Genomic DNA, 24292 nt, shown 5'->3' with positions numbered 1-24292 from the left:
AGCACAATAAAAAAGAACAATATTGATTTAGTAATCCATATTGCTCATGTTAACGATATGTGAATGATACGATCCAATTTTATACATGAAAAAGATACAATAATCTAAATCGAAATATAATTTCACAGGCATCTTCAATCCTTTCCTTACAAGTCAGTGTTATAAATATAAATTCCACCCATAGACGATACCATATCAACTATGGAATCAAAGGCACCATTCAAAATATGGAATTGGTATAGTGAAACGACCGGCCCCGAATCCCCCCAGGCGAGTCTATCTAGTCTCATCAAAACGGACTTGATAAAAATTCTATTAGTAAAGATTCTGCCAAAAATTCGACAGAGTCTCCTTTATATATATAACACTCCCAATCTATAAATATGAATATAACACTCCCAATACAATTCAATATACAACAAACTCCAGTGATCAACATCCTCAACCAAAATACTGAGTTTTATATCTCCAGAGTCTCAAAAGATAATATTATAACTAATATTAATATATCAATTTATTCTTAATCCCAAAAGAATAATATAACAAAATTATACAATACCAAAAGAACAAGATGACCAAGATGTCCTAACAAAAACATCTATATCTTCTAACACCATCACGTGGCCAAGACTCAAAATATATTTACAGTCGCTGGGTCGGTCTGGTGTACCTGCAATCTCCTGGTGAGGGGGGAAAAATGTAATAAAAACGGGGTGAGTTTAAAACTCAATGAGATCAGTGAGTGGATAGTAGTTTTGAAAATTAATTCTTACTTTAAAAGAAATAATCATATCATTTCCAAACACGATTTCATTAAACCAGAAGCGAGAAACCAATAATAAATCATTAAACATTTAAATCATATTACTAACCATGGAAATAATATCACAATATCATATAGAATTCACAAATATGAAAATCATCACCAAACAAGTACCCAGGGAAATAATCTCGTCATATCCGGACCTCAACGGACGGGCAATAACATACTATCTGGGTATCGTCACGCCCCGGAGTTACATGGATAGACAGGGAAATACCATCTCATATCTCATCATATCTGTGCATGCATAATCTAGTCCCCAAAGGACAAAAGCGCCCCAGCACACGGCCCAAAGCCTATGTGTGTACTCAGACGGGCCCCAAAGGCCTGTATCTCATCTGTATCTCAATATATGTCTGTATCTCATATTTGTATCTTTGTAATCATCATACCGCATGCATATGCCCCCAAAAGGTAAAAGCGCCCAAACACACGGCCCAAAGCCTCTATGTGTGTTCAAACGGGCCCCAAAGGCCTCTCATCTCATTTGTATGACATGTATCTGGAGGATAAGGGTACTGTCTAATGATTTCAAAAAAAATCATTATACTCATATTCACATACATTTTAACCATACTTTAAATCATACCACATTTGAATCCACTTTTCTCATCTTTAAAATACTATAATGCTTATTCAAAGTCGATACGCAAAATCATTAATCAAACATTTTAATATAATATCAATGCGTGTATAAAATCCATTTCAAGGAAATCATTAAATCAGAACATTTAAAATACTTATTTTGCAAACATGCTTTAGTATCATAATTAACTATGAAAATAGATTTTGTATATTCCACTCACAGTGACGGTGTTCACGGTTGGTTATCGTCCACGTCTGCGGACCGGTTCTTGCTCGCGGATCCTCCTAAATCAAGGAAACGACTCCGTAAATCGGAATTATGACTAAATTTTATGCAATAAACTCGAACGAACATCTATCCATAATTGACAACTCCCGTGTCCATAAAATTACTAAAATACCCTTGAGTCCGTAGATCATTAACATGCTCCGAAATCGTAAATCACCGAATTACCCTCGGAATCTTAATTACACCCAATCCTCAATTCTAGGAATTACTAAAATATCCACAGGCTCAGAAATTACAAAATTGCTCTCATAGTGTGAAATTACCAAAATGCCCTTGCTGGTCAACGGTCACCGAAAATTGGTCAACGCTGGCTAGGAAGCTCAAATCTGAAAGTTCCAATCACGCTGAGTTCAATGGTACCGGCGGTGAGCTCCAACGCGCGGCAAAGACGCCGGAATCTAGCTCGGCACGGCAGCCGTGAATTCCAACAATCGACCGGCGGCAAAACAGTGACTCTCGGTGCCTATGGATGGTCGGAAATGGAAGAGGGAGTCATGAGGAACAAAATCCAACTGGTGGTGTCACCCAAAACTGGCGAAAATCCCGGTGGAGTAAAGTGAAACAGTCGCGGGCGTTCCGGTTGGGTTTCGGCGGCTAGGATGGCAGGGGAACGACGGTCGGCTTCTAAGCTTTAGATTGGTACCAAGCTCGGCCAAAACGGTGGCCGGAAATGGGAGTTATGTCCGGGTCAATGTCGCGGGTTCCGGGTCGGGTTTTCGGGTCGGGTTGACGGCTTCTGTCTCTCACTCTCTCACACACGTGTGGCTTCTGTTTTTGCTCTGTTTTTTCCAGCTTCTTCTTTTGTTTATTAATAAAATCCTTAACCGCCTCATTTTATTTTAAATTCACATATGTTACATATAGATACTTGAAATATAAATAATTTTATTTATTTATATTTCAATATAAATAGAACTCATATCAATGAAAACATCCCACTCACCCCGTTGCGCACTTTGTGTTGTGAATCCATTTGCTTAAACATCTCACTAGTATGTTTTTGTTTCATCACAATTCCCTCAACGTGGGGTTTAGAGTTTTGGCAATTAGCTTCTTGCAGGCAGCATGGATTAGCTGGTTTACCTTACTATAATGCTCTCGGTCAAAAAAGAGGCAAAGATAAAATCATTACTATGCATGATAATTTAATGTTCTTATTGAAATATTGCACATATATATTAAGATAAACATACCTTCACACCATTCCAAATTTGTTCAATGTCGCTATTAGGCACTTCAAGAAACACAAGCTTCTCTGCACTATGGTTTGAAGGCAATGACTTCAACGGATATCCATGCCAGAGAAGATATTTCACTTCAGCAAATCTGAGGTCTTGCAAATGAGACACCTTGCATTTGTTCTCCCCATTGAATGATGAACTATAGAATTTTAAAAATCTCAATTTACGCATTTTTGCGAAAGTATTGGAATTTAGATGGATCTCTTTTACTTTTGACATATCCAAACAGATGCCCTCAATTTTTTTTGTCCCCTAAAAATAAATAGAAAAATCAATAAAGTTAACATCAAATGAAAAATGATATTTATATTCCACTAGTGAATAACACTTCAGCCCCACCAAGACAAATTTTTGGGGCAAGTTTGTCACTCATTCACAATTAAAGGTAGCTTAGTTATTAATTCAACTTTAATTTGTCCTTGTGTGGAGTCTATGCCAGATTGGAGTGGGGTTCTCCATCATTACTCAAATTAAATTTCAATTATTCATGTTTATTGTTATTGCTAGGCAGTTAAACTCTTAATTGCAAATGCACAAAGAAAAATAATAGCACAAGTAATACTTAAAATAAAAATTGTGTATGTGTACTATACAAATTTATATATCAATTATGCTTGAAAACGGTTATGCAAGTTGTCAATCGCATTTATAATTTATTGCTACGTCACCTAACCACTATTGTTTTTTCCGATCATTGTCACTCTTGTATTAATTCTAATACTCTTTTAATTCAATCTAATGTTAGATAATCATGATTAAAACAGTCTAATTATCTTTTTTTTTAGATACTGCAATACAATTAGGGTGTGTTTGACACATTGTATTGTATTACGTTGTATTACATTACTTTAATACAGGTTTATTGTATTATATTGTATTGCATTAACACTATATTATAATAATATTGTACAATATTTGATGGTACATTATACTGTATTAATTTTTAGCTACACTATGTTTGGTGTTGCATTGTACTGTATTAATTCCTTTGCTGATTAATTTAAATTACATATTTAGAAAATAATATTTATTAATATTTAATACTTAGAAAAATATTGAATATAAAAGTCTTAAATTTTGAAAATTTAACATTATTGTTGTAATATAAATGTTAAAAAATATATCATCATTTTTCATAAAGATTTGAGCTTATGACCTTAAATTTTTAGTAGTATAACATTTATTTTTTCACTATTTTTTAAATATATAATCTGTTAAATAAAAATTAAATCAAATCAACTCGACACTCACGCTAGGTTCCATTATACGGGTTTTGCTGCACTAATTTTTTTTTTATGCAATACCGCATAGCAGCCAAACATTTTATTGTAATATCTTAATACAATATGGGGTTCTAATACAGTGTTATGCGGGCGCCAAACACGCCCTTAGTGTATTGATATTATAAAAATAAGTTTGATGGAAATTAACGGAACCATTTTTAATGTAATCAATTAGAAATTCGATCCATAACTTCTCAACTCTCCTCTAATGTTAGAGGGGTTTACTAGCTAATTACTGTGAAATTGGGAGAAAAACGAAAAAATCTACTCCCATATCTATATGAAAAGATTAGGTAACTTTTGACCTTAAAAATAAAGGGTCACCACTAAACCAAGTGTTTGATAATCATGTTTAAACGTTAATGCGAGACTACTGGGGAAATGGGCACTACTATTTATGAAAGGGAAGTTGTAAGTTTTTTGGCGATTAGGGGAGTTGCAAGTTGATTGCACTGAAAAGAACAATTCGCAGTTATTGGAGCATAAATAATTGAAAGCAGTTGAAGAATGTGATGGTGCATAATTGATGCAAAATAAATTATGTAGACCCATTGATGCCAAAAGGAGAATTTCCCTGTCTGTATAGATTTTTCAATTTCGATTACTTTTCCATGTTTGATTAAATATTCTATGGGTAAAAACTCATTTAATACCTGTATTTTAAAATTAGTGTCTATTTAATTCCTGTATTTTTAAAAATATTTCAAAACATCTCTGTCGTTAAAGTATGATACCCCTACCGTTACTTTTTATTTATTTTGGTTTACTTTTATAATATTGCCCTTTTATAATAATTTTTTTTGGACATTAATAAAAAGAAAATAATTAAATTACCAATTTAACCCTAGAAAATAAAAATATATATATTAATTTTTTTGCAAGCACCATTTGCACACTTGGTAGTTTGCATACAATTTTTGACAATTAAAAATTAATATAATTTTTTAGGGTTAAATTGGTAATTTAATTATTTTCTTTTTATTAATGTCCACACAAAAAAATTATTATAAAAGGGTAATATTATAAAAGTAAGCCAAAATAAATAAAAAGTAACGGTAGGGGTATCAATACTTTGATGGCAGGGATGTTTCGAGACATTTTTAAAAATACAGGGACTAAATGGATACTAATCTTAAAATACAGGGACAATGAGCTTTTACCCAGAAAATAAATACTATATCCTAAAAATATTTCAATTCAATATAGTTATTTCATAAACTACGAAACCTAATCCCTTTTATTCGTTTTGACTTATAAGGACATAAATGTTAAATAACTACATTTAATGTGTTTTCTTTATAAAAGCAAACAAGATGCCACTTAATTTTTATATATTAAAAAAATAAATATGTTATTGAAACATTTATATTCAAAACCATTCAAATTTTAATCAAATTCTAACCTATTCATACTTTAAATTAAAAATAAACGCTACCTTAATGTCTTTTCAAGTCTCTTGCGTAGTGATGAAAATTAATTTTATTTAATCTTTCTATGTTGGATTAGGCTTCAATTATATACCACTGCATCTGATGTTTGAAAATCTTTTAAAGTATTTTAAAATTGAGAGAAAAGTAAAATTGTTAAAAAATAATTTAATTTCAACTACTTATGAGTTGTTGGACCATTAACTGTATTATATGTCAAAGAACATGTTTAGCTGGATAAAATTGTTGGCTACATCCTTCATTAAAAGAAATGATATAATATATTAAAAATAATACAATCAATTAATACATATATTGTGACGCACATGTGGCTAATTAGCAAGCTGTCAGCTTAAAGCAAAGCACATGCATGCTTCACCTATGTGCTTGTCATGCATGATTGGAGGCAATGTATAAAGCTGTCACCATTTTCATGAATCAAACTAAAACAAAGCAATTCAAAGAGAAAAGAAAAAGAAGGGAAAAGGTGAGAAGGGAAGAAAACAAAAGGAAAAGAGAAGAGGAAAAGAACAAAAGAAGAAAAGATGAAGAACAGAAGAACAAAAGATGAAGAAGAAAAAATAAAGAAAAGAAAAACCGAGAGTCAGAAATGATTTTGAAAAGAGTAATTAAGAGGAAATATTATAGGAAAGAGAATTGGATAGTTATATCTATATCCAGTAACTCAGTAGGTAATGTATTTAAGAAATTTGAACAATTATGATTTAGTTTATGTCATATGTATAAGTTTTTATATCAGTTCTAACAATTAATTTTTGAACCCTATATTTTAGGAGAAATCCAAGAATTAAGGAATCTATAGGAGCTCCAACGAACCCTATATTTATTGAGAGATTTTCCCCCACTTTACTTGTGCAATGATGATTCCAATAAATGTTGAGAGTTATTTCTCCTACATATTATTTGGTGCAGTTTTATCATATATATATATATATGTATGTATGTATGTATGTATGTATGTATGTATGTATGTATGTATGATTTCATATTTGCTTGTGTAACGTGTTCAGTGTGAAGTTATGTCGTACAATTATGTACAAGCACTAGAGCACTAATTTATTTATAGATACACACACACACACACACACACACAATTATATCCATTCATTTAGCCACAAGTATATTATTTTCCTATTTATCCCATTTCTTTAAGATTTTCATAGGATTTCGTACAGTTCAGCTTCTAATCAGTTGAGGTTGGGCCACAACGCGCATTACTACATGACTTATATTTCAAGCACGTTTGTGTTTATATGTATATATCTAAAGTATAGTATGTACAGTAAGATGTGAACTACACAAGTTTTGAATATATTTTTGAATGAGGTACATATGTTATTACTTGTTTATAACAAAGGCCGAGGCTAGTGTTATGTATTCATGAATTAAATTTATGTCACAAGCTTTAGATATAAGATCACAAGATTCACCTCAAATCTGATAGAGAGGTTGGGTCGGGTTGAAATACAAGTTATGCAACCCAAGAGGGGGGTGAATTGGGTTTTTAAAACTTATCCTAATTAAACCACACAACAATCCAATCTAATGCCTTAAAAAATTCGAAAACAATAATTTCAATGAAAGTACAATAATAAAAGAGTAAGGGAAGAGAAAGCAAATTCAAGGATTTTTACGTGGTTCGGCAATCACCACCTACGTCCACGCCTCCAGGCAACCCAAGCTTGAGGATTTCACTATCTAAGCCTTCCAAGGCTTCAAAAGCTTACAATTGACTTCCAAGGTGTCAATGAATCTTTACAACAAAGAGATTATCTCCCAATCTCTTCACTCAAGTGTCTCACACACTTAAACACTCACAAATTTGATGAGGAATTGAAAATTACAACAAAAACTCTCTCAAAGAGTTGATATACAAATTGAAGAACAAAGATATTTTAATAAATGATGATTTACGAAATTGAAGCTCAATATATGTTGTGTGCACTTGTTTATGCTTGCCAAGATTACCAAAAATGAATTGGATTTGAGTTTATATAGTTTGAACTCAAAAACTAGTCGTTATGCACATTTTGGTGATAACCGGCTTACCATTTATGGAATCCGGTTAGCCGCTTTTATGTTACCGTTATAGAAAAAATTTAAATTTCAGAATATCCAGCATGCCGTTTTTCATATCCAGTTAGCCGTTTTTTAAATTCGTTTAGCCGCTTTAGAAATCCGGATAGCCGCTTTCATTCCAAAAGCTTACTGCCCAAAATCTGGCTAGCCGTTTGTCACATCCAGTTAGCCGCTTGCTACAGTAACCGGTACAATGCACTGTTTTCCAAAATTATAGTTTGATCTCAAAACTTTATAAAACTGTATTATGGCCCAAAATGTTATATTATTTTACTAATAGGTCCAATTTCAGAATCTCTAAATAATGCTTGCTATTCTCAAAACTTTCTAAAATTATGATACGGCCCAAAATGCTATGAAACTTTTCAAATAAGTCATTCTCCAAAATTTCAAGCAATACTTGTTGATTTCAAAGTTTTCAAAACTCTTTCAATTAAATCATAAACTTGAAAAACAACTAATTTCATAAAATCATTTTTCCATTAAATATAAAACCTTTAAAATATGAAAATAATGATTTATTTAAAATGTATAAAAAATAATTTGAGCTTAAAAGATTAATTATTCTTAATTTTATTCGTTATCATCAAAATTAACATTATGCAAACATATATGTTAACACGGGTTGTGTCATGTATGATATGCACTTACTTAGATTCAATATAACCATCATTTACTTGATAGTTTTTCAAAATAAGTGCACATATATTATAATATGATTTACTTTTTATATGGCTGACATGGTACTGATCATGTATTCTAAAATTTGTCCCTTAGTTAGCGGCATTTGTTTTAAAATTTTATGCTAAAAGAAGGTCATTTTAAATTTCAAAGTGTAAAATGTATTTTTATACATTTACACAATACTAAAGATGAAATGGTCTTCAACATATATTCCTTAATAAATTTTAAGAGAGCTGACAGAAAGTGGTTATTTAGAAAAATTTAACAATGGATGGTGCCTTTATTTAATTTATTAATAAAATGCATCTAGAAACTGATGTAGTCCAAAAGGTGTCCTTTGTTAGAGTGTAGTAGGAGTAAATATATGAAATAAAATGTTGGAGAAATATTTATGGGGAATAATAATTGCAGAAAAAGGGAGCAATAATTGATAAAACTTTCTTTTAAAAGTTGGACTATTGGCACCCCTCTAGTCTCCTCATCAAACCTTTTTTCAGTTATATTTATTTTATTTCCAAAAATTTCCTTTTATTTTCAAAGACACTCTTTTGGTTTTTCATTTAATCTTCTTTTATTGTTAAAACTCAAAGTAGTATTGTGCTATTTTTCATCTCTTTTACAATCTTATTGTTATCCTACATACAAATTAAAAAGTTTTTTAGGTGATAAAGTTTGAATGCTAATCATTAGTTTAATAACACATATTTTAGATTGTAGTTTGAAAGCAATCTTGAGTACAAAAATATTTAATCGATAAGAAATAGGAAAAGAAAATAGATTATTCCAAATTTATACAATTTATCTCAGTTAGATAAGAAATAATAGGTAGGAAATTAAAAAAAAGATTGATTATTAAGGTAAGTAATTTGTTGAGGAAAAAAAATCCTACATGTGTTTATTTCTTCTTTGCCCTTAACTGTAATTTTATTTGAAATAGGATTTTATAAGAATAATGAAGGGGTGCGAACATTTTCACTCTTATTTTAATTGAAATATAGATAAGAATTCATGGTGCTTCGAGACACATTACAAATGTAGTTTTTCTAGAGAAAAAAAGAGTACGATAGAAAGATTAGATGGATCACAGAAAGGTCTTGAAGATTAGATGGATCACAGAAAGGTCCTGACTTCTATTTATAGATAATTATGTACTCTTTTATTTGGATTGTTACTTTTCATGATACACTTTCATTTATGGTTATTAAATTAAAATTTGAATTAGATCATCACTGGTCCAAAATAAACCATCACCATTTCAAATTGAAGTATAAAACCATGAATCAATGCATCTTTTAATAGAAGAATATATTTTTATTATATTTGACACTGTTTAATTAGACATATCTTTACAATCAAACACTTAATTAAAGCTCCATTTATTTTGAAAATATTCCAGTATAAAATATATTCTCTCACTGACATGAGTATTTTGCAAATAGTACACAGTGAGGCAAAAATATTAAAATAATAACATTGCTCACTTGCTCGACTCGGCTGGATCGAGCTGATTGGGCTGGGCCTGCTATAAGAATGTGTTACCAGTACGAAGCTTTGCTTTGATTATCACGTATCCATAGGATTTCATGTAGTTCAGCTTCTGATCAATTGAGGTTGGGCCACGACACGCATTACTGCACGACTTACATTTTGACCACGTTTATGTTTATATGAAATAAAAGGTTATTGCACATAAATAGATGCATCTTTAAATAAAAGGATACGTTTTTATTATATATGACACTGTTTAATTAGACATATCTTTACAGTCGGACCCATTTTTAAAGCACCATTTATTTTGAAAATATTACAGCATAAAATATATCCCTCTCCCTTATAAGAGTATTTTGCAAATAATTTGCAAATGATACAGAGCCACCACGAGTTCAAAAATAATAAAACAATAACATTGCTCGCTTGCTGGACTGGGCTGAATTGGGCTGGGCCTGCTATAAGAATGTGTTACTAGTTGCTTTCATCATCGCATACACAGAGAGGGAAATTGAAATTGATGATGGCGTTGGCCGCTCAATTCCTGCTTCGGAAGGAAAAATATAAACTTTCCGTCGTACAAGCATCGCTGGAATTATCAGCCATTGTTCTTGTCTTGCAATTACAGCACCAATGACAATTGGTATCTTCTTTCCTATTTGTGCAACAAATATAATACTTGAGTAACAGTATTTGCTTTTTTACTTTTGTGTTGTTAAGTGCTGATAAGTCTGTTTTTGTTGTCGAGTGTCTGTCACTCTGTCTCAATGCCTGATGGCATATTTGCAAGTAGCTTTAAAGCATATTTGGCTCTTTGTTTATGAATAATGTTCAACAGCAACCTGCCCCATTGATAAGAGAAATGTATGATATAATTTTTGAAGATACATATCTGCATTATGAGTAAAGCAAGAGCAAAAACTGATTAAAAGATGTATCTTCATTATTACGTGAAATGTATGTTCTGCTTCTCATTCACTTTACCAGAATTGCAAAAGTTTTATGCTATTGATGGTTGGATTGTTTCTGGGTTATCCTTGTTTTTCTGTTTTAATTGCTTTACATACATTATGTGTGTAATTTTTTAATGGGCAATCTTCATTTGGAACATGAAAATTTTAAAAAACTTTCCAATTTGTGCAGGGTATGAAGCCTCTTAAGTAGGACTTTTTGGGTGCTACTCCTGTGTTGGGCAAATATATATATATTTTTTCTTTTTCCAGTCACCATAATGGGGGTCATGGTGAAACAACTTACTAATCACTCTGGACAGGAACGGGCTTCTATAAGTAAAGCACACCTATTTCACTCTTTCCTTAGTATGGAGCTGCTTACCGTTGGGATGAGGATGGTAATAGCTGCTATAGAAATTACTTTTCTTCAGAAGGAAAATTCTCAATCTTGGTAAATTTAAAGTTGTACTAGAAGACAAGCTGCCTATTCAACCAATGGCTAAATGTAGCATAGTAGCCTCCTTAGATGATTAATTAGATTGCATTCCTTTTCATCTCTCTGTTTTCATTTTTTCCCCTTTTTAACTTGCACTTCTCTGTTCCTTTCCCCCCAAAAAAAAAAAAAATTGTACTTTTCTGCCGATGTCTTCCCAATATCCTATGATCTCCAAACGCACAAATATTCTTGTTGTGACGTTCCATATATGGTTTCTTTTTTATTTTGGTCCACTTTCCAACAATATAGAATAGTGAGAAGAATACTTTATTTTAATGATACTTCTCTGCTTTCTTGAATGTATGATTGTTCTTGTTCACATTTTACCGTTCGTGATAATTGGTATGGTCTTTCTTTGGCATCATCAAGCCCAAAATGTGATGAAACATTTTGAATTTCTTATTGATCCAGCCTTCACTTTAGTATAATTTATACACCATACCTGCAGTAAGTGTCAATTATATTCCGAATGAGTGTGAAAGCAGACTAGTGTAACTTCATGATTTATTTACTGGTTTGCACATCCATATTCAAATGGTTTACTGGTCTCCGGCCAAAAGAGAGGGAAAATGAAAGACTTGTGAGACAATCCTCATGGCTTTGTTGACATCAGTTTGGTGGTTGATTGAGAATGAATGATCATACATACATACAAATACTTGTTAAAGGGCTTGTTCTGTTGAATTATGCTGGCGGCATAAACTACAAGGCATTCTTGATGATTGGAGAGTCAAGCTATTGTTTCCATTGCTTTGGTTGATTGATCCTTTGTTGAAGCAAAGGCCAATTGCAGATGCAATCTTTGAGGATGTGAAACAAAGGTATTTTCTCTTCTCTCTATTCAGTCCTTCGTTCATTATCCTAAAACACTGGAGTCAAAAATTAAAAAACTCTATGATGTGTATATATTGGTGCTGCAGGGGAACACTGAGGAACATTTTACTATCCATCTATGCAAATAAGAAATCTGTGGATGAAACACTGGTAGAGGTATTAACATTCTCCACTTATGTTAATGATATGAGAATGATAAGATCCAATTTTATACATGAAAAAGATACAATAATCTAAATAGAAACATAAGTTCACTGGCATCTTCAATCCTTTCCTTACAAGTCAGTTTTGTAAATATAAATTACTACTAATACTCTAGTGTGAATTTGTGTTACATGCACCACGTCCCTCGAAAATTATTGCATGCATGTTTTGTTCCAAGACTGATCTTGGCTTTTGATTAGCAAAAGAGAAAAAAATAAAATTACATTCTTGAAAATCGTAGTCTTATTAGTAACAGTTGAAACATCTGCTCGCACTCTAAAGGTGGAAAACGATCAAAATCATCAAAAAAGAAGCGGACTGCCTCAGTGAAAAAATAGTACCCTAAAAGTAAGTGATCTGATTCTACGTAAGCAAGGCGCTTCAGAAATCTCCGTGTGACTTGCGGATCACAATCTTCGGTTTTCACTTTGAATTCACAAGAAAATGAAAACCATCTGTCATTATCTACATGACAATCTGAAAATGCTACAATAGCACTAAATGCAAAGCCCAGTAGTACTTGTGGAAAATAGCACCACCTTTTCTAGAAGGTGGTGCCCACCACTTTTCCCTGCTGTGAATACGGCTGTTGCTGCATTCTTTGAATCAAAGAAAACAAAAGAAGAAAAATTTGGTGCCGCCCAAAGAAAATAAGGAAAAAGAAGAAATAGAGAAGAAAAAGAGATGCCGGCCGGAAGAAGGAAAAGAAAAGAAAAATTAATAAAATAAAAATAATAATTAAATATTAAATGAACAGTAGCCAATTTTGGCTATAAAAACGCTGGCTCCCTTCATTTGTAAATCATCGAGTTCTTCAGTTCTTTTCTTTATTTAGAGAGGGTTTTTAAGAGTTATAGTGATTTGAGAGTTTGGGTGTATTGGGGTTTTGGGAAGTGAGCTAAAATACTACAATACTTGTAACTTCTTTTCACTAGTAAAATATTTTTTTTTCTGTTTTGCCCGTGGACGTAGGTTAAAAACCGAACCACGTAATTTCCGGTGTCCTCTTTTGTGCTTATTCTTTATTTTTCTTCCAATTTTATTTTAGCTGTGTGTCTGCTTCACCCACCAATTTTCTAACAGTACTCGGTTATTGTTGGAGGAATCTGGTGGCATCTCCAAGGTTACAAAAGATCCCACACTTTGAAACACAAACCACTTTGGAATTTCATTCCCGAGTAGTAAGATATGACCTCCATTCATGTGAAAATCAATCTGGTAAAAAAAAAAAATCATAACTCAAAAAAAAATTATATCTTCAACAATTCCTGCTGTAGAATTACCATCCGATTTAAAATTATTGCTCTAGTCAGAAAACACTGCTTATATATAAAATTCAGAGCTTGGGAATAAACCTGATAATGATTGCAGCGATGTGCAATTATCGGCATCTAACCATCGTATAAGGGATGGACGCTTTTGGTACGGATTGAAGCCTCTCACAATAGCTTAAGCGGAGGTAAGTCAACACAGAAATTTGGATGGTGCTTTCTGGTATTCTCTCAATATTGGTTTTCTCTAGAAGCAATGTTCCTAGAGAGGACAACTGGCCAAGACATTCGGACAATCTCTGAAGATTTGAGCAACCACTGAGATCAAGAATTTCAAGAGATTTCAACTTACATAGGCTGCTTGGGAGACTCTTAAGCCTTTTACAGTCTGAAAGGTCCAAGTACCCCAGCCTAATTAGAAGCTCAATTGATGAAGGCAGTTCTTCAATTGCAGTTCGACTTAAAAATAGGCAGCTTGTATTACTAGATGAGATCTCTGGAAGCCTCTTAAGTTTTGAGCACCCCGAAAGATCAAGTGTTGTAAGAAATTCCAAATTAAATATTCCAGCTGGAAGATTTTTCAGGCTTTTGCTACCTCTTAGATTCAAGATAACTAGCTTGTTTAGATGTGGAATCAACGTGGGGTTTGGAGTTTTGGCAATTAGCATCTTGCAGGCAGCATGGATTGTCTGGTTTAATTTACCACGATGCTGCTTGGTCAAAAAAGAGGCCAAGAGGAATCATTGCCATGTATGATAATTTAACGTTATTATTGAAAGATTGCACACATAATGTATTAAGTTATACATACCTTCATATCATCCCAAAGTTGTTCAATGCTGCTATTAGGCATTTCAAGAAACACAAGCTTCTCTGCACCAATGTTTGAAGGCAATGACTTCAATGGATATCCATGCCAGTGGAGATACTTCACTTCAGTAAATCTAGGGTCTTGCAGATAAGACACCTTACATTTGTTCTCTCCATTGAATGACGAGCTATAGAATTTTAAAAATCTGAATTTCCGCATCTTTGTGAATGCATTGGGATTTAGACGGATTTCTTTCACTTTGGACATATTCAAACAGATGCCCTCAACTTTTTCAGTCTCCTAAAAATCAATAAAAAAATGAAAAATAATATTTATATCCCACCAATGAATTGCACCTCAACCCCACCAAGACAAATTTTGGGGGCATGTTTGGCATTGATTCACAACAAGGGGTAACTTAGTTATTAATTCAACTTTTTTTTCACTCTTGTGTGAAATTGAGGTGGGATTGGAGTGGAATTTTTTATCATTGCTCGAATCAAATTTCAGTAATTCATGTTTATATAGTTATTGCTAGGCAGTGAAACTCTTAATTGCATATAATACAAGTAATACTAAACATGAAATTTACGCATGTGATACAATACAAATTGACAATATAAACATTATTGTTTATAACCACTATTGTTTTTTTCTAATCATTGCCACTCTTCTATTCATTCTAGATTCATCAATTCGAGAGTATATAAATATATCCATATCAAGTTTGTAAATGCTAGAATATTCCAAAGTTATAATCCACAGCAAATTGCTTACCATATTATATGTAAGAACTTCGTAGATATCCTCGTGATGCCACAACCGACTGCGGTTTCCAGGATCATTTGATTCTTGACTGACAATATCCCTACCCAATTCTTGTAGCAAATCATGCATAGTTATCTTGTTGTTATTTGATATGACAATAAGAGACTTATCAACGAGAACACTTATTCCTATTTCTGGGTAGCAGCCACTTGCATTAAGAAATTTCATTACTAGATTTACATCCTCACCTTGAAAGAAACAAGCAACATCAAGAAAAATATTTTTCTCTTTATTGTCCAAACCATCATAACTTATTTTTAATACCTCTAGAATACTTGGATGGAGGATTCTTTGCAATTTATTTATTGCACTTTCCCAGACTTCTTTTTCCCTTTCATATAGAAAGCAACCCAAAACTTTAAGAGCTAAAGGAACACCTTGAGCATATTTCATTGCCTTACTTGAAAGTTCCGCATAACCAACATCAGGATGGTTTTGTTTGAAGGCATGTCGACTAAAAAGCTCAAGAGCGTGATGATATTCTAATGCCTCCATCTCACATATTTTCCTCACCCCCCAATTTCTAAGCACTTGTTTATTTCTGGTGGTTATTATTGTTCGACTCACAGGCATCAACCAATCAAGACTTCCAATTATAGATTCTAATTGGCTGAAGCAAGTCACATCATCAAAAACAATCAGAACCTTCATGCAGCTGAGCCTTCTAGAATTGAGGTCATTACCAGGAATCGCATTTTCATCCTTCAATAAATTTGAAAGAATTTTTGTCGCAAGCAAGCTAATCCTCCAGTTCTTTATGACTCTCCTCTAACATTTTCAAGGAAGCAAGAACCTTCAAAATATCTAGAGATTTTGTCGAAAGTAGCTCTAGCGATTGTTGTTTTGCCTATACCACCGATGCCCCAAATCCTAAAGCGTAAACATCTTTCGACTCAACACTTAGTAGAGATTCAATTTCCTCAACTCTTGATTCTACTCCAACCAGCTGGCTTTTGTTATCACGCGGCCGAAACACTTCTTCCAGCAGTCTCTTCAAAATGTTATTAACAACTTCGTTTATAAGTTCTGATTCAGGCCTGCCAAATACATAAAATTAGCAGCAGTAACTTCAAATAGGAGGGATTTGCATCAAATATGAAATAAGGGAGATTACTAGTTTTCCAATTGAAATTAATATATACCACTACAATCTCCCTATAAATTAATAACTCTTGAATTATAGGAATATGTGTGACTTTTTTTTTTATGATGGAGGTCTGTGCGGTTGAAAATTCTTAAAAAATGACAGACCACCATTAATTTTAATTATATTGTAAAATTCTCCGGCTTTTATTATTAATTCTGTCAAAATTCTTTCATAATTATCGGGGTTCAAAAGTGGGGAAGTCAAGAAGCGTAGAATTTGATACCTAAAAAAATATAAAATTGTAGTTTAGCAACCGGAAATTTAACTAAGAGTGCTGCATGAATTTTATTTACAGTGCTAAATATTAGCATGAGAAATTAGAAGTAACTTTTCACCTGATGCTACGATAATGAAATCCAGACAAACCAGCCACTTCTCTCAATCCCTTCCTCCATGTCTGCAGCTTCTCCGAATTTTTCTCAAATCTTTCTTCAAGCTTTGAAAATGAATCCCCAAAACTCCCTGTTTGGTTTCTCACGTCTGATGGATCAACGCGATAGAAAACCGGTAACAAATCTGTGCATGCTCTTTCTTGCACTCGAGGATCTCCGCAAGTTCATCAAGACACCATCTGGAAGAAGCGTAGTCTTCAGAGAAAATGATAACTGAAATGGCTGATGCTTTAATCGCTTTCACAAGTGACTCTGAAATTTCATATCCTCTGTTAAGTTGGTCATCAATGAAAGTTTGGATATTTTGTCGAGACAGGGCTGAATAGAGATGGCTAGTAAAGTCGTCGAGGGTGTCTTCTCCTCTGAAACTAACAAAAACATCATACTTCTTGTTTCGAGAAAAAGAAGCCATAATCAACAGAAGCAGTTGAATTGATTAGAGAGAGATTGTGATCAGATGAAAACCATTGCTAAGCCAAAATGAGCCTGACTCTGCAGCATATATTGACCTGATATCTCATTTTCCAAGCTTCATGGACAATGATTCATGGAATATTCAAGGCTTATTGAAATGCCCACCTAATTTTTCGACTTGACGGATTTTTTCAGTTGAAATTATAGGCACGGCGTTATGATTTAAGACTATTGGCACTCTTCCATTACTTTCGTAGAACTCCTACTCTATGTTATGAGTTAGACACGGCGTTATGAGTAAGACTATTGGCACTCTTCCTTGAAGTTTCGTGATAATTTTTCAATTTCATCTCATTGTCCAAGCACCGTGCACTGCACGATAATTTCAGTGCTTTTTAGACTTTTACCTGAAATTTCCCCATGCATACAATAGTTTTCAACACATGGCTTTTGTGCTTTTAATTCTCAAATTGAGTGGGTCATGACTATCAATCATGAGTAGTAGGTTGATATTTTAATTTTTGCCCCCCAATTTTTCTTATCAGTCATCATCTCTCCATTAATTGCATTTAATTTTAAAATTATCCTTATTTATCATTTTTTTAAATAATTCTTATTCATATTCCTTCGGGTTATTTGTTAAACGTGTGAAGTCTAATTTTCTTTTTTTTTTTCTTACGTAAACTTTTGTAACTTTTATCTAATATATGAAAATGTCTCAATAGAAAGTAAATGCTATATCCCAAAATTATCTCTATTAAATATAGTTATTTCCTAAATTGTAAAATATAATCCCTTTGTTCGTTTTGAATAAAAAATTTGATTTAATTCAAAAAGCGTCTTTTGAATTATAGTGTCGTTACTCAAAAGAAAATAATTCCAAAATTCTTAACAAATATGTATTTTTTTAGTTATTATTTTTAATAATTTAAATTTTTTTATATTTTAATAATTTTATTTGGCCCATGTTTTTCACCTCATTCCCTGATAAATTTTAGTGGAGTGAAGAACTGAAGATCAAGAATCCCCAAATGAAGATCAATTTTTCTATCCACATCCTGTTACACATTTATCTTTTTTATAATAGATTCTTACATGTAATTTTAGAATGGAAAAAGGCTTCCCTACCACCACCTGCACATATGCCTTCTTTTTATGGGCAATTATCAAATTAATCCTTACTAAATTTTTTGTTGGCTAATGATATCTCCAAATCCACCCCATTTTTAAAAAATAATTACAAAAAGATACCTGTATGTATGTATGTCCAGAATCCTGGATTTGTTAGTTTGAGAAAGCTATTAAATTGTGCGGTTTAATGACTATCAAACACGCTTTTGGTTTCCCTAATTCCAAGATATAAAAGGAGCACACATGAAAAGAAAAGAGAGAGGATCGTCATTCAAGAAAAATAACAGAGAAAAATAGAGATTTGAGGGCTGCAATAGAAGAATCAAAGAGAAAAATGAGAGATCACAAGATCAGGCGAAACTCATTTCCTCATCTTATTTTCTTGTTTTTATTTATTTATGGGAATGTATTTGATGGCTAAAACGATTCTTGTTACTGTTTATCACAAATCATGAACAAAACTTTATTGTGGTTGAGCGATAAACAAGCTTAATGGTTATTTGACTGATATGTGTGTGTTGCTCTGAATTTATTGCAGCGTTTTGTCTTGATTTTACTTATTGTAATTCCTTATTTTGGTTGACCACCTATTTAGTGGATACTAACTAAGAAGGAGCCTTAAAAAGGTATAATTTAGTGGAACAAATTAAGACAATACATTATTTTAGATTAGGTTTCCCAAGTTGAGTTGTTATCGATTTGAATAGGGCCATAGTTGACTTGAAATTAGTGAAGAACTAGACATAAGAATTCACCTTGTAGGGCAATTGGAACCTAGAATGCATAGTGCTATATCTAATGTTGGTGTAATAATTGGTCATTGTTAGGTTGCATTTAGATATAAGATATCCAACAGGCGACAACTGAGAATGCATGAGGGATTCTGCACAATGCTGTAGTAGATGTTGTAGCAACAATATTGTAATTGGAAAAATAGTCAATACCATTAAGTGAGTTTAATCACTCAACTACTCATTTCTCATTGGGTACACCCTTGATTTTGATTTGAATTTTCCTTGTTGCATTTTTAATTTAGTCAGTTTATTAATCACATTAATTATTTTATTTTAATTTAGATTGAAATTGCATTGTTAAGATTCTTATAGCAAATCTGATAACATCAATCCCTATGCAAACGATATGAATAATCATTAGTATATTACTTGTTGTATACACTTGCACATTAACACCTATAGCAATAGAAATCACCCAACAGAGGGCTCGTTCTATTGAATTGTGCTAGTGGCATGAACAACAAATCAATTATTGATGATTGGAGAATCAACCTATCGCTGCCGTTGCTTTGGTTCATTGATTTTTTGTTGAACCAAAGCTAAATTGCTTCTGCAATTTTGAGCGTGTGAAACAAAGGTATTATCTTCTCTATAATCAATCCATTGTTCATTATCTAAAACACTAGAGTTAGAACTAAAGAACTCTATGATGTGTATAAATTGGTGTTGCTGCTATGGGGAAGACTGAGGAACATTTTACTATCCATCTATGCAAATAAGAAATCTGTGGATGAAACACTGGTAGAGGTATTAATATTCTCCACTCATGTGCCATTTTAACCTCTTAAAAAAATGGCCACACAGAATTCATGAATTAAAAAAAAAAAAAACTGCAGATCATACGAGAACTTGCCAATGATGAAGGGTCGCTTGATGTATTTTTTCGATTGTGACAGGCCCACCAAGTGCAATTGATGCCATCAATCTCTATACCTATACTAGTTTTTTGGTGTGATGAGGATCTAGTCACCCCACTTCCCATCTCTGACTTCTCAACTCTCAAGTGTGAAGTTAATTGTGTTGGAAAGTGTAGGACATTGTCCCCATGACGACAGACCCGAGTTGGATGATGAAAAGTTGCTTTCTTGGTTGGCTGAAACATTTAAGTGCTGAGGAATTTACTTTCTCATCAATAAGTGTTGATGCGCATTATATATTATTCCTATTGTATAATGGCAAACAACTCTTGTATTTTTATTATATGGATTTTTCTATAATGCTGTATGTGCTTTTACAGCATTAATAGTGCAGTTATTATAGACCCTTAGATTTGAGTGATTTAATATTAGTCATTCATTTAATATAATAATTAATTAATTAATTAATTAAAAGCTAGCAAGTAACTTGTAAGTTGTAGGTAAATATTAGTTTTTTAATTTTAAATTAATATTAACTTTATAGCATTTAATATAAGTTATCAGAACGAGATGCATGTAATCCAAGTTGATCATCGAGTTCATGATCATGACCCTGCTGCTTGGTCAATTGAGATATTTCCGACAGTACCACATGAAAATTCATTTTGTGGAGAAGCTGCTGAAGTTGTACAGGAAGAAACAGATTCAATCTCTCTGGCCCGATCAGTACATTTCTCCAGGTCGCCGCCCACCAGGGTCTGCCCGCGTTGGCAGTCAAATTTGGAGGTGGCAGTCTCTGCTGGAGAACGGGAAAATTCTCTTGTGCTCCGTGGAACTCTGTAGTGCAGCTGGATTCATTGCCTGTTGTGGTGGTTATATCTTAGAACATAGAGGCAAAGCTAAATTGGCTTGCTCAGATTATGACAGGAGTAGGAGGTGTTGCCATTGCCAGTAGATTTATAAATGGTATGAAAAAAACTACATTAACAAGTGCGCATGATCACGTGAGAAGGAACTCGTCGAGCTATAGATGATCAAAACAAGGAAGGCATTGAAGGGCGAGGCGGAGAGAAGGAGAACGGAATCAGAGGCTGAGATGACTCAGATGACGATGCAAACTCAATTGCAGATCGTCCTTTGTCGAGGGAATAAATTCGAGTCGAAAGAGAAAGCGCGATGAAGAAGACGAATCACGAGTTTCTCAGAGGTCAATGGTTAATCATTCAGGAACTTGAGACACACTTCAAGAATCCAATTTCCTTCAAGAACATGAAACAAAAAAACCGATGGTTAAATTTATGAGATAAATAAAGAGATTGGATTTTATCAAATTTTTATCTCTTTTTTTTAATCTAAAACAACATTTTCAACCGGTTTGTTAACCGATTATAGCATTTTTAAATGATTAAATTTTTCATTAACAAAAATAATGTGTACCGTTGATTAGATCTAATGGCATATATTTCTTACACTATTGATGCTGTAAAAAAAATTACGGTACTATAGAGGGACCCTTATTATATATATCAATTCGTACTCAACTGCTAGAATATCTTTTGCTAGAGTTGGCAGCAATACCCGCGGTGCGGGGCCTCAATTAATTTGGGGCGGCCATGGACCTCAGAAAAATTTGAAAATAAATTCGAGTTTGTTTTGGGTATGGGTTTAAGCTCCAAAAAATTTTCAGGCTTGGATTTGGGAATTTTATCTGGTCCCTTAACCCGACCTAAAAATAAAAACTAAAAAGAAAAAGACTATTACTAATATTTTAAATTTGTAAATTAAAAATTCTAATACCGATTTTTTGGATTGAATTAATCGTTTTTCCTCCAAAAGAAACCTTAACAGCTCGTCAGCCGTCGCCGTCGCTCACAGCTGGTCAACCGTAGCCGTTCGTCGTCACCGAACAACACTCAGCCGAGCTGTCAGTTCTCCTGCTGCAAGGTTTTACCTCTCTCCATTTTTCTTTCTTTATTTATTTATTTCAAATTGCATCTGGTTTCATTGATTTGAGTCAATTTTACATTTTGTGTGTTTTCATTCATCTTCTCCTAAAGCACAGACTGCAGACATGGAGAGCTCACTGAAACAGAGGCTGCAGTCATGATTTGAGTTACCGACAGCCATGCTTTGGGCCTAATAAAGGTGCGATTTCATTCATAAATATCTCATACTTAATTGTTGGCAGCTGATTGTTGTTGCTTCTCTTATTAATTTCATCCATATAGCCATATTGTCAGTAATGGGTCATTGGGTCGCATGGGAGATAAATATATGACGTTTCACTAACCTAATTGACAGAGATTAAGATTGATAATGCAATCTACACCTTCATAAAGAACACAAAACGAAAAAATCGGTTACTTATGTGGCTTACACAAGTTCAATCCTATGTTCGTTTATCAGTAATGAGTCATTAAGTTGCATCTGAATGTCATTTTTAGCACTTTCTTTGGGCACTAGCTTCGATTTATCTAGTGCAAGTAGTCGCACTTACCTTGTTTGCAGTATAAATGTTGCCTTCTATTTTAACTTTTTCTTTGAAGAACACTAAAAGTAACATGGCTGATATTTGGTGCCATTAGATTAAGTTTTATCTTATGTGCCATTAGAATAAGTTTTCTAGGAGGCTGAACCAGTGGCTTCTGCCTTTGAGTTTTATCTTCTTCTCCTGTTGATGAAGCTTCAGCTAATGCGACTGATAACTCCTCTGTTTTTTTAGGCTTCTTCTTACCCATTAATATTATATTAATACACATATGCAGCTAGTTGTCCATATGTTATTCTATTTGTTCTCTATACAGGCAACTCTATATATCTATACATATTATCTATCCTCTACCCCAAATTAAAGCATCATCAAGATCAAACATTTTATGAGCTTTGATGAATCTTTAAATCCATCCTACAAAATCCCAGGTTTCTTTTTTTTTTTTTTTGTCAATTAATTAATTAAATAATACCAAAATTCTCTTTTTTCTCTCTAGTCCCTCAAAGATCCTGAAGCTCTAAAGTAAGCGGGCTAATATCTTTGACCAATATCCTGATTCTGGGAAGCCCATTTATAATCATCTTTCCTTTTCTTTTTATTTTATACATCTACAATTCTACATCTATTCATCTATATCTCTATATCCTATTCTTTTGCTACAAAAGTAATAGACAAGTTGGACAAAATCATAAGGTTGGAAATTAAGCTAAGCATGGGAAGAAATAACATAGACTACTAAGCAAGGATTGCCATTTTCCAGGTCTAGTCTCTGACCATGGTCAAATTGTTTTGCCAGCTAAGATTCATACTGAAGAGAGTGTACAGTGCACTGGTTCTAAGCTCTGTTTTTTGGCAAATTGAACATGAACATTAGTTTCGTTAGTTGTTGAATTTTTTTTAACATAATTTGACCATTTCGATGATAATTACGCTTGTTTTATGCATATTTATTTTTTTATTATTTGTGACTCTTTGGTTGCTTTGATTAATTTTGTTAACCATTAATTATTATTCACTTAAACATTTAGTCATTTTTCTCTTGCAGTTTTTCAGTTTCTCACTTCAAAATGGTAAATGAAATTACAAATTATGAATGCCTTATATTGATAAGTCTTTAAATATATTTAGATTGAAACTGATGTAGAGGTTGTAGAGGTATATAGTTTTAATTTATATTATTTTGTCAAGTATTTATTACGTTTAATTGTTAAAACATGTTTTTATTTATTTATTTATTTTTTGTTTATTTTGTTATAGGTTTATGAAGAATCTTAGAATGTGCATCAATGGTGATAGCTATGTTGTGCGCGGAATGCGGAATCAAGCGCACCAAAAAATTACTGAAAAATAAAGGACACAAGAATTTACGTGGTTCGGTAATTAAACCTACATCCACGGAGGCAAGAAAGAATAATTGTTTATTTAACAATTAATAGAATACAATATTTGAGTAACGAATCTCACTTCCCAGAAACCTAAATATACCCAGTACTCTCACACTCTGCAGGAAAGATAAATTCCCCAGACACACTTCTCTCACTTCTCTCAAAAGCTTAGAAACTTATAAGCTTAACAATTTTTTGGGATGATTTTGAATGGAAGAAGTGCCATCTATTTATAGGGAAAATAATGGCACTATTGCACCAACCCCTTTACTATTCCACCTAACCTAAGCCAATAGTCAATGGTGTCCATTTGGCAAATTTGACAAATTTGCCAACTTTCCATTTTTTTCTTCAAATGTTTGGT

General features: G+C 33.0%; 3 protein-coding genes and 1 long non-coding RNA gene across 5 annotated transcripts in view; 1 reads left to right on the top strand and 3 right to left on the bottom strand.

Moving 5' to 3' along the window:
- LOC102626669 (uncharacterized) overlaps positions 1–24292 on the top strand; it is a 160017-nt gene that overhangs the window by 109257 nt on the left and 26468 nt on the right. The window lies entirely within an intron of this gene.
- The window catches only part of LOC102616865 (disease resistance protein RPV1-like), a 160119-nt gene that overhangs the window by 119722 nt on the left and 16105 nt on the right, over positions 1–24292 (bottom strand). The window lies entirely within an intron of this gene.
- Positions 390–2266, bottom strand: LOC127900897 (uncharacterized). The gene is made up of 3 exons (XR_008052768.1): positions 1961–2266; positions 1630–1693; positions 390–680 (listed from the first exon to the last, which is right to left on the bottom strand). It is a non-coding gene; the product is annotated as an uncharacterized LOC127900897 (long non-coding RNA).
- On the bottom strand, positions 13743–14778 carry LOC127900882 (disease resistance-like protein DSC1). The gene is made up of 2 exons (XM_052436223.1): positions 14490–14778; positions 13743–14388 (listed from the first exon to the last, which is right to left on the bottom strand). Exons 1-2 carry the CDS (start codon positions 14754–14756, stop codon positions 13789–13791), a joined length of 867 nt encoding a protein of 288 aa, XP_052292183.1. The 5' UTR covers positions 14757–14778; the 3' UTR covers positions 13743–13788.

The sequence above is a fragment of the Citrus sinensis genome, chromosome 3 (genome assembly GCF_022201045.2).
Source record: "Citrus sinensis cultivar Valencia sweet orange chromosome 3, DVS_A1.0, whole genome shotgun sequence".
NCBI lineage: Eukaryota > Viridiplantae > Streptophyta > Magnoliopsida > Sapindales > Rutaceae > Citrus > Citrus sinensis.
Note: the sequence above shows the minus strand (reverse complement) of the source record. Positions and strands in the feature narration are given on the sequence as shown.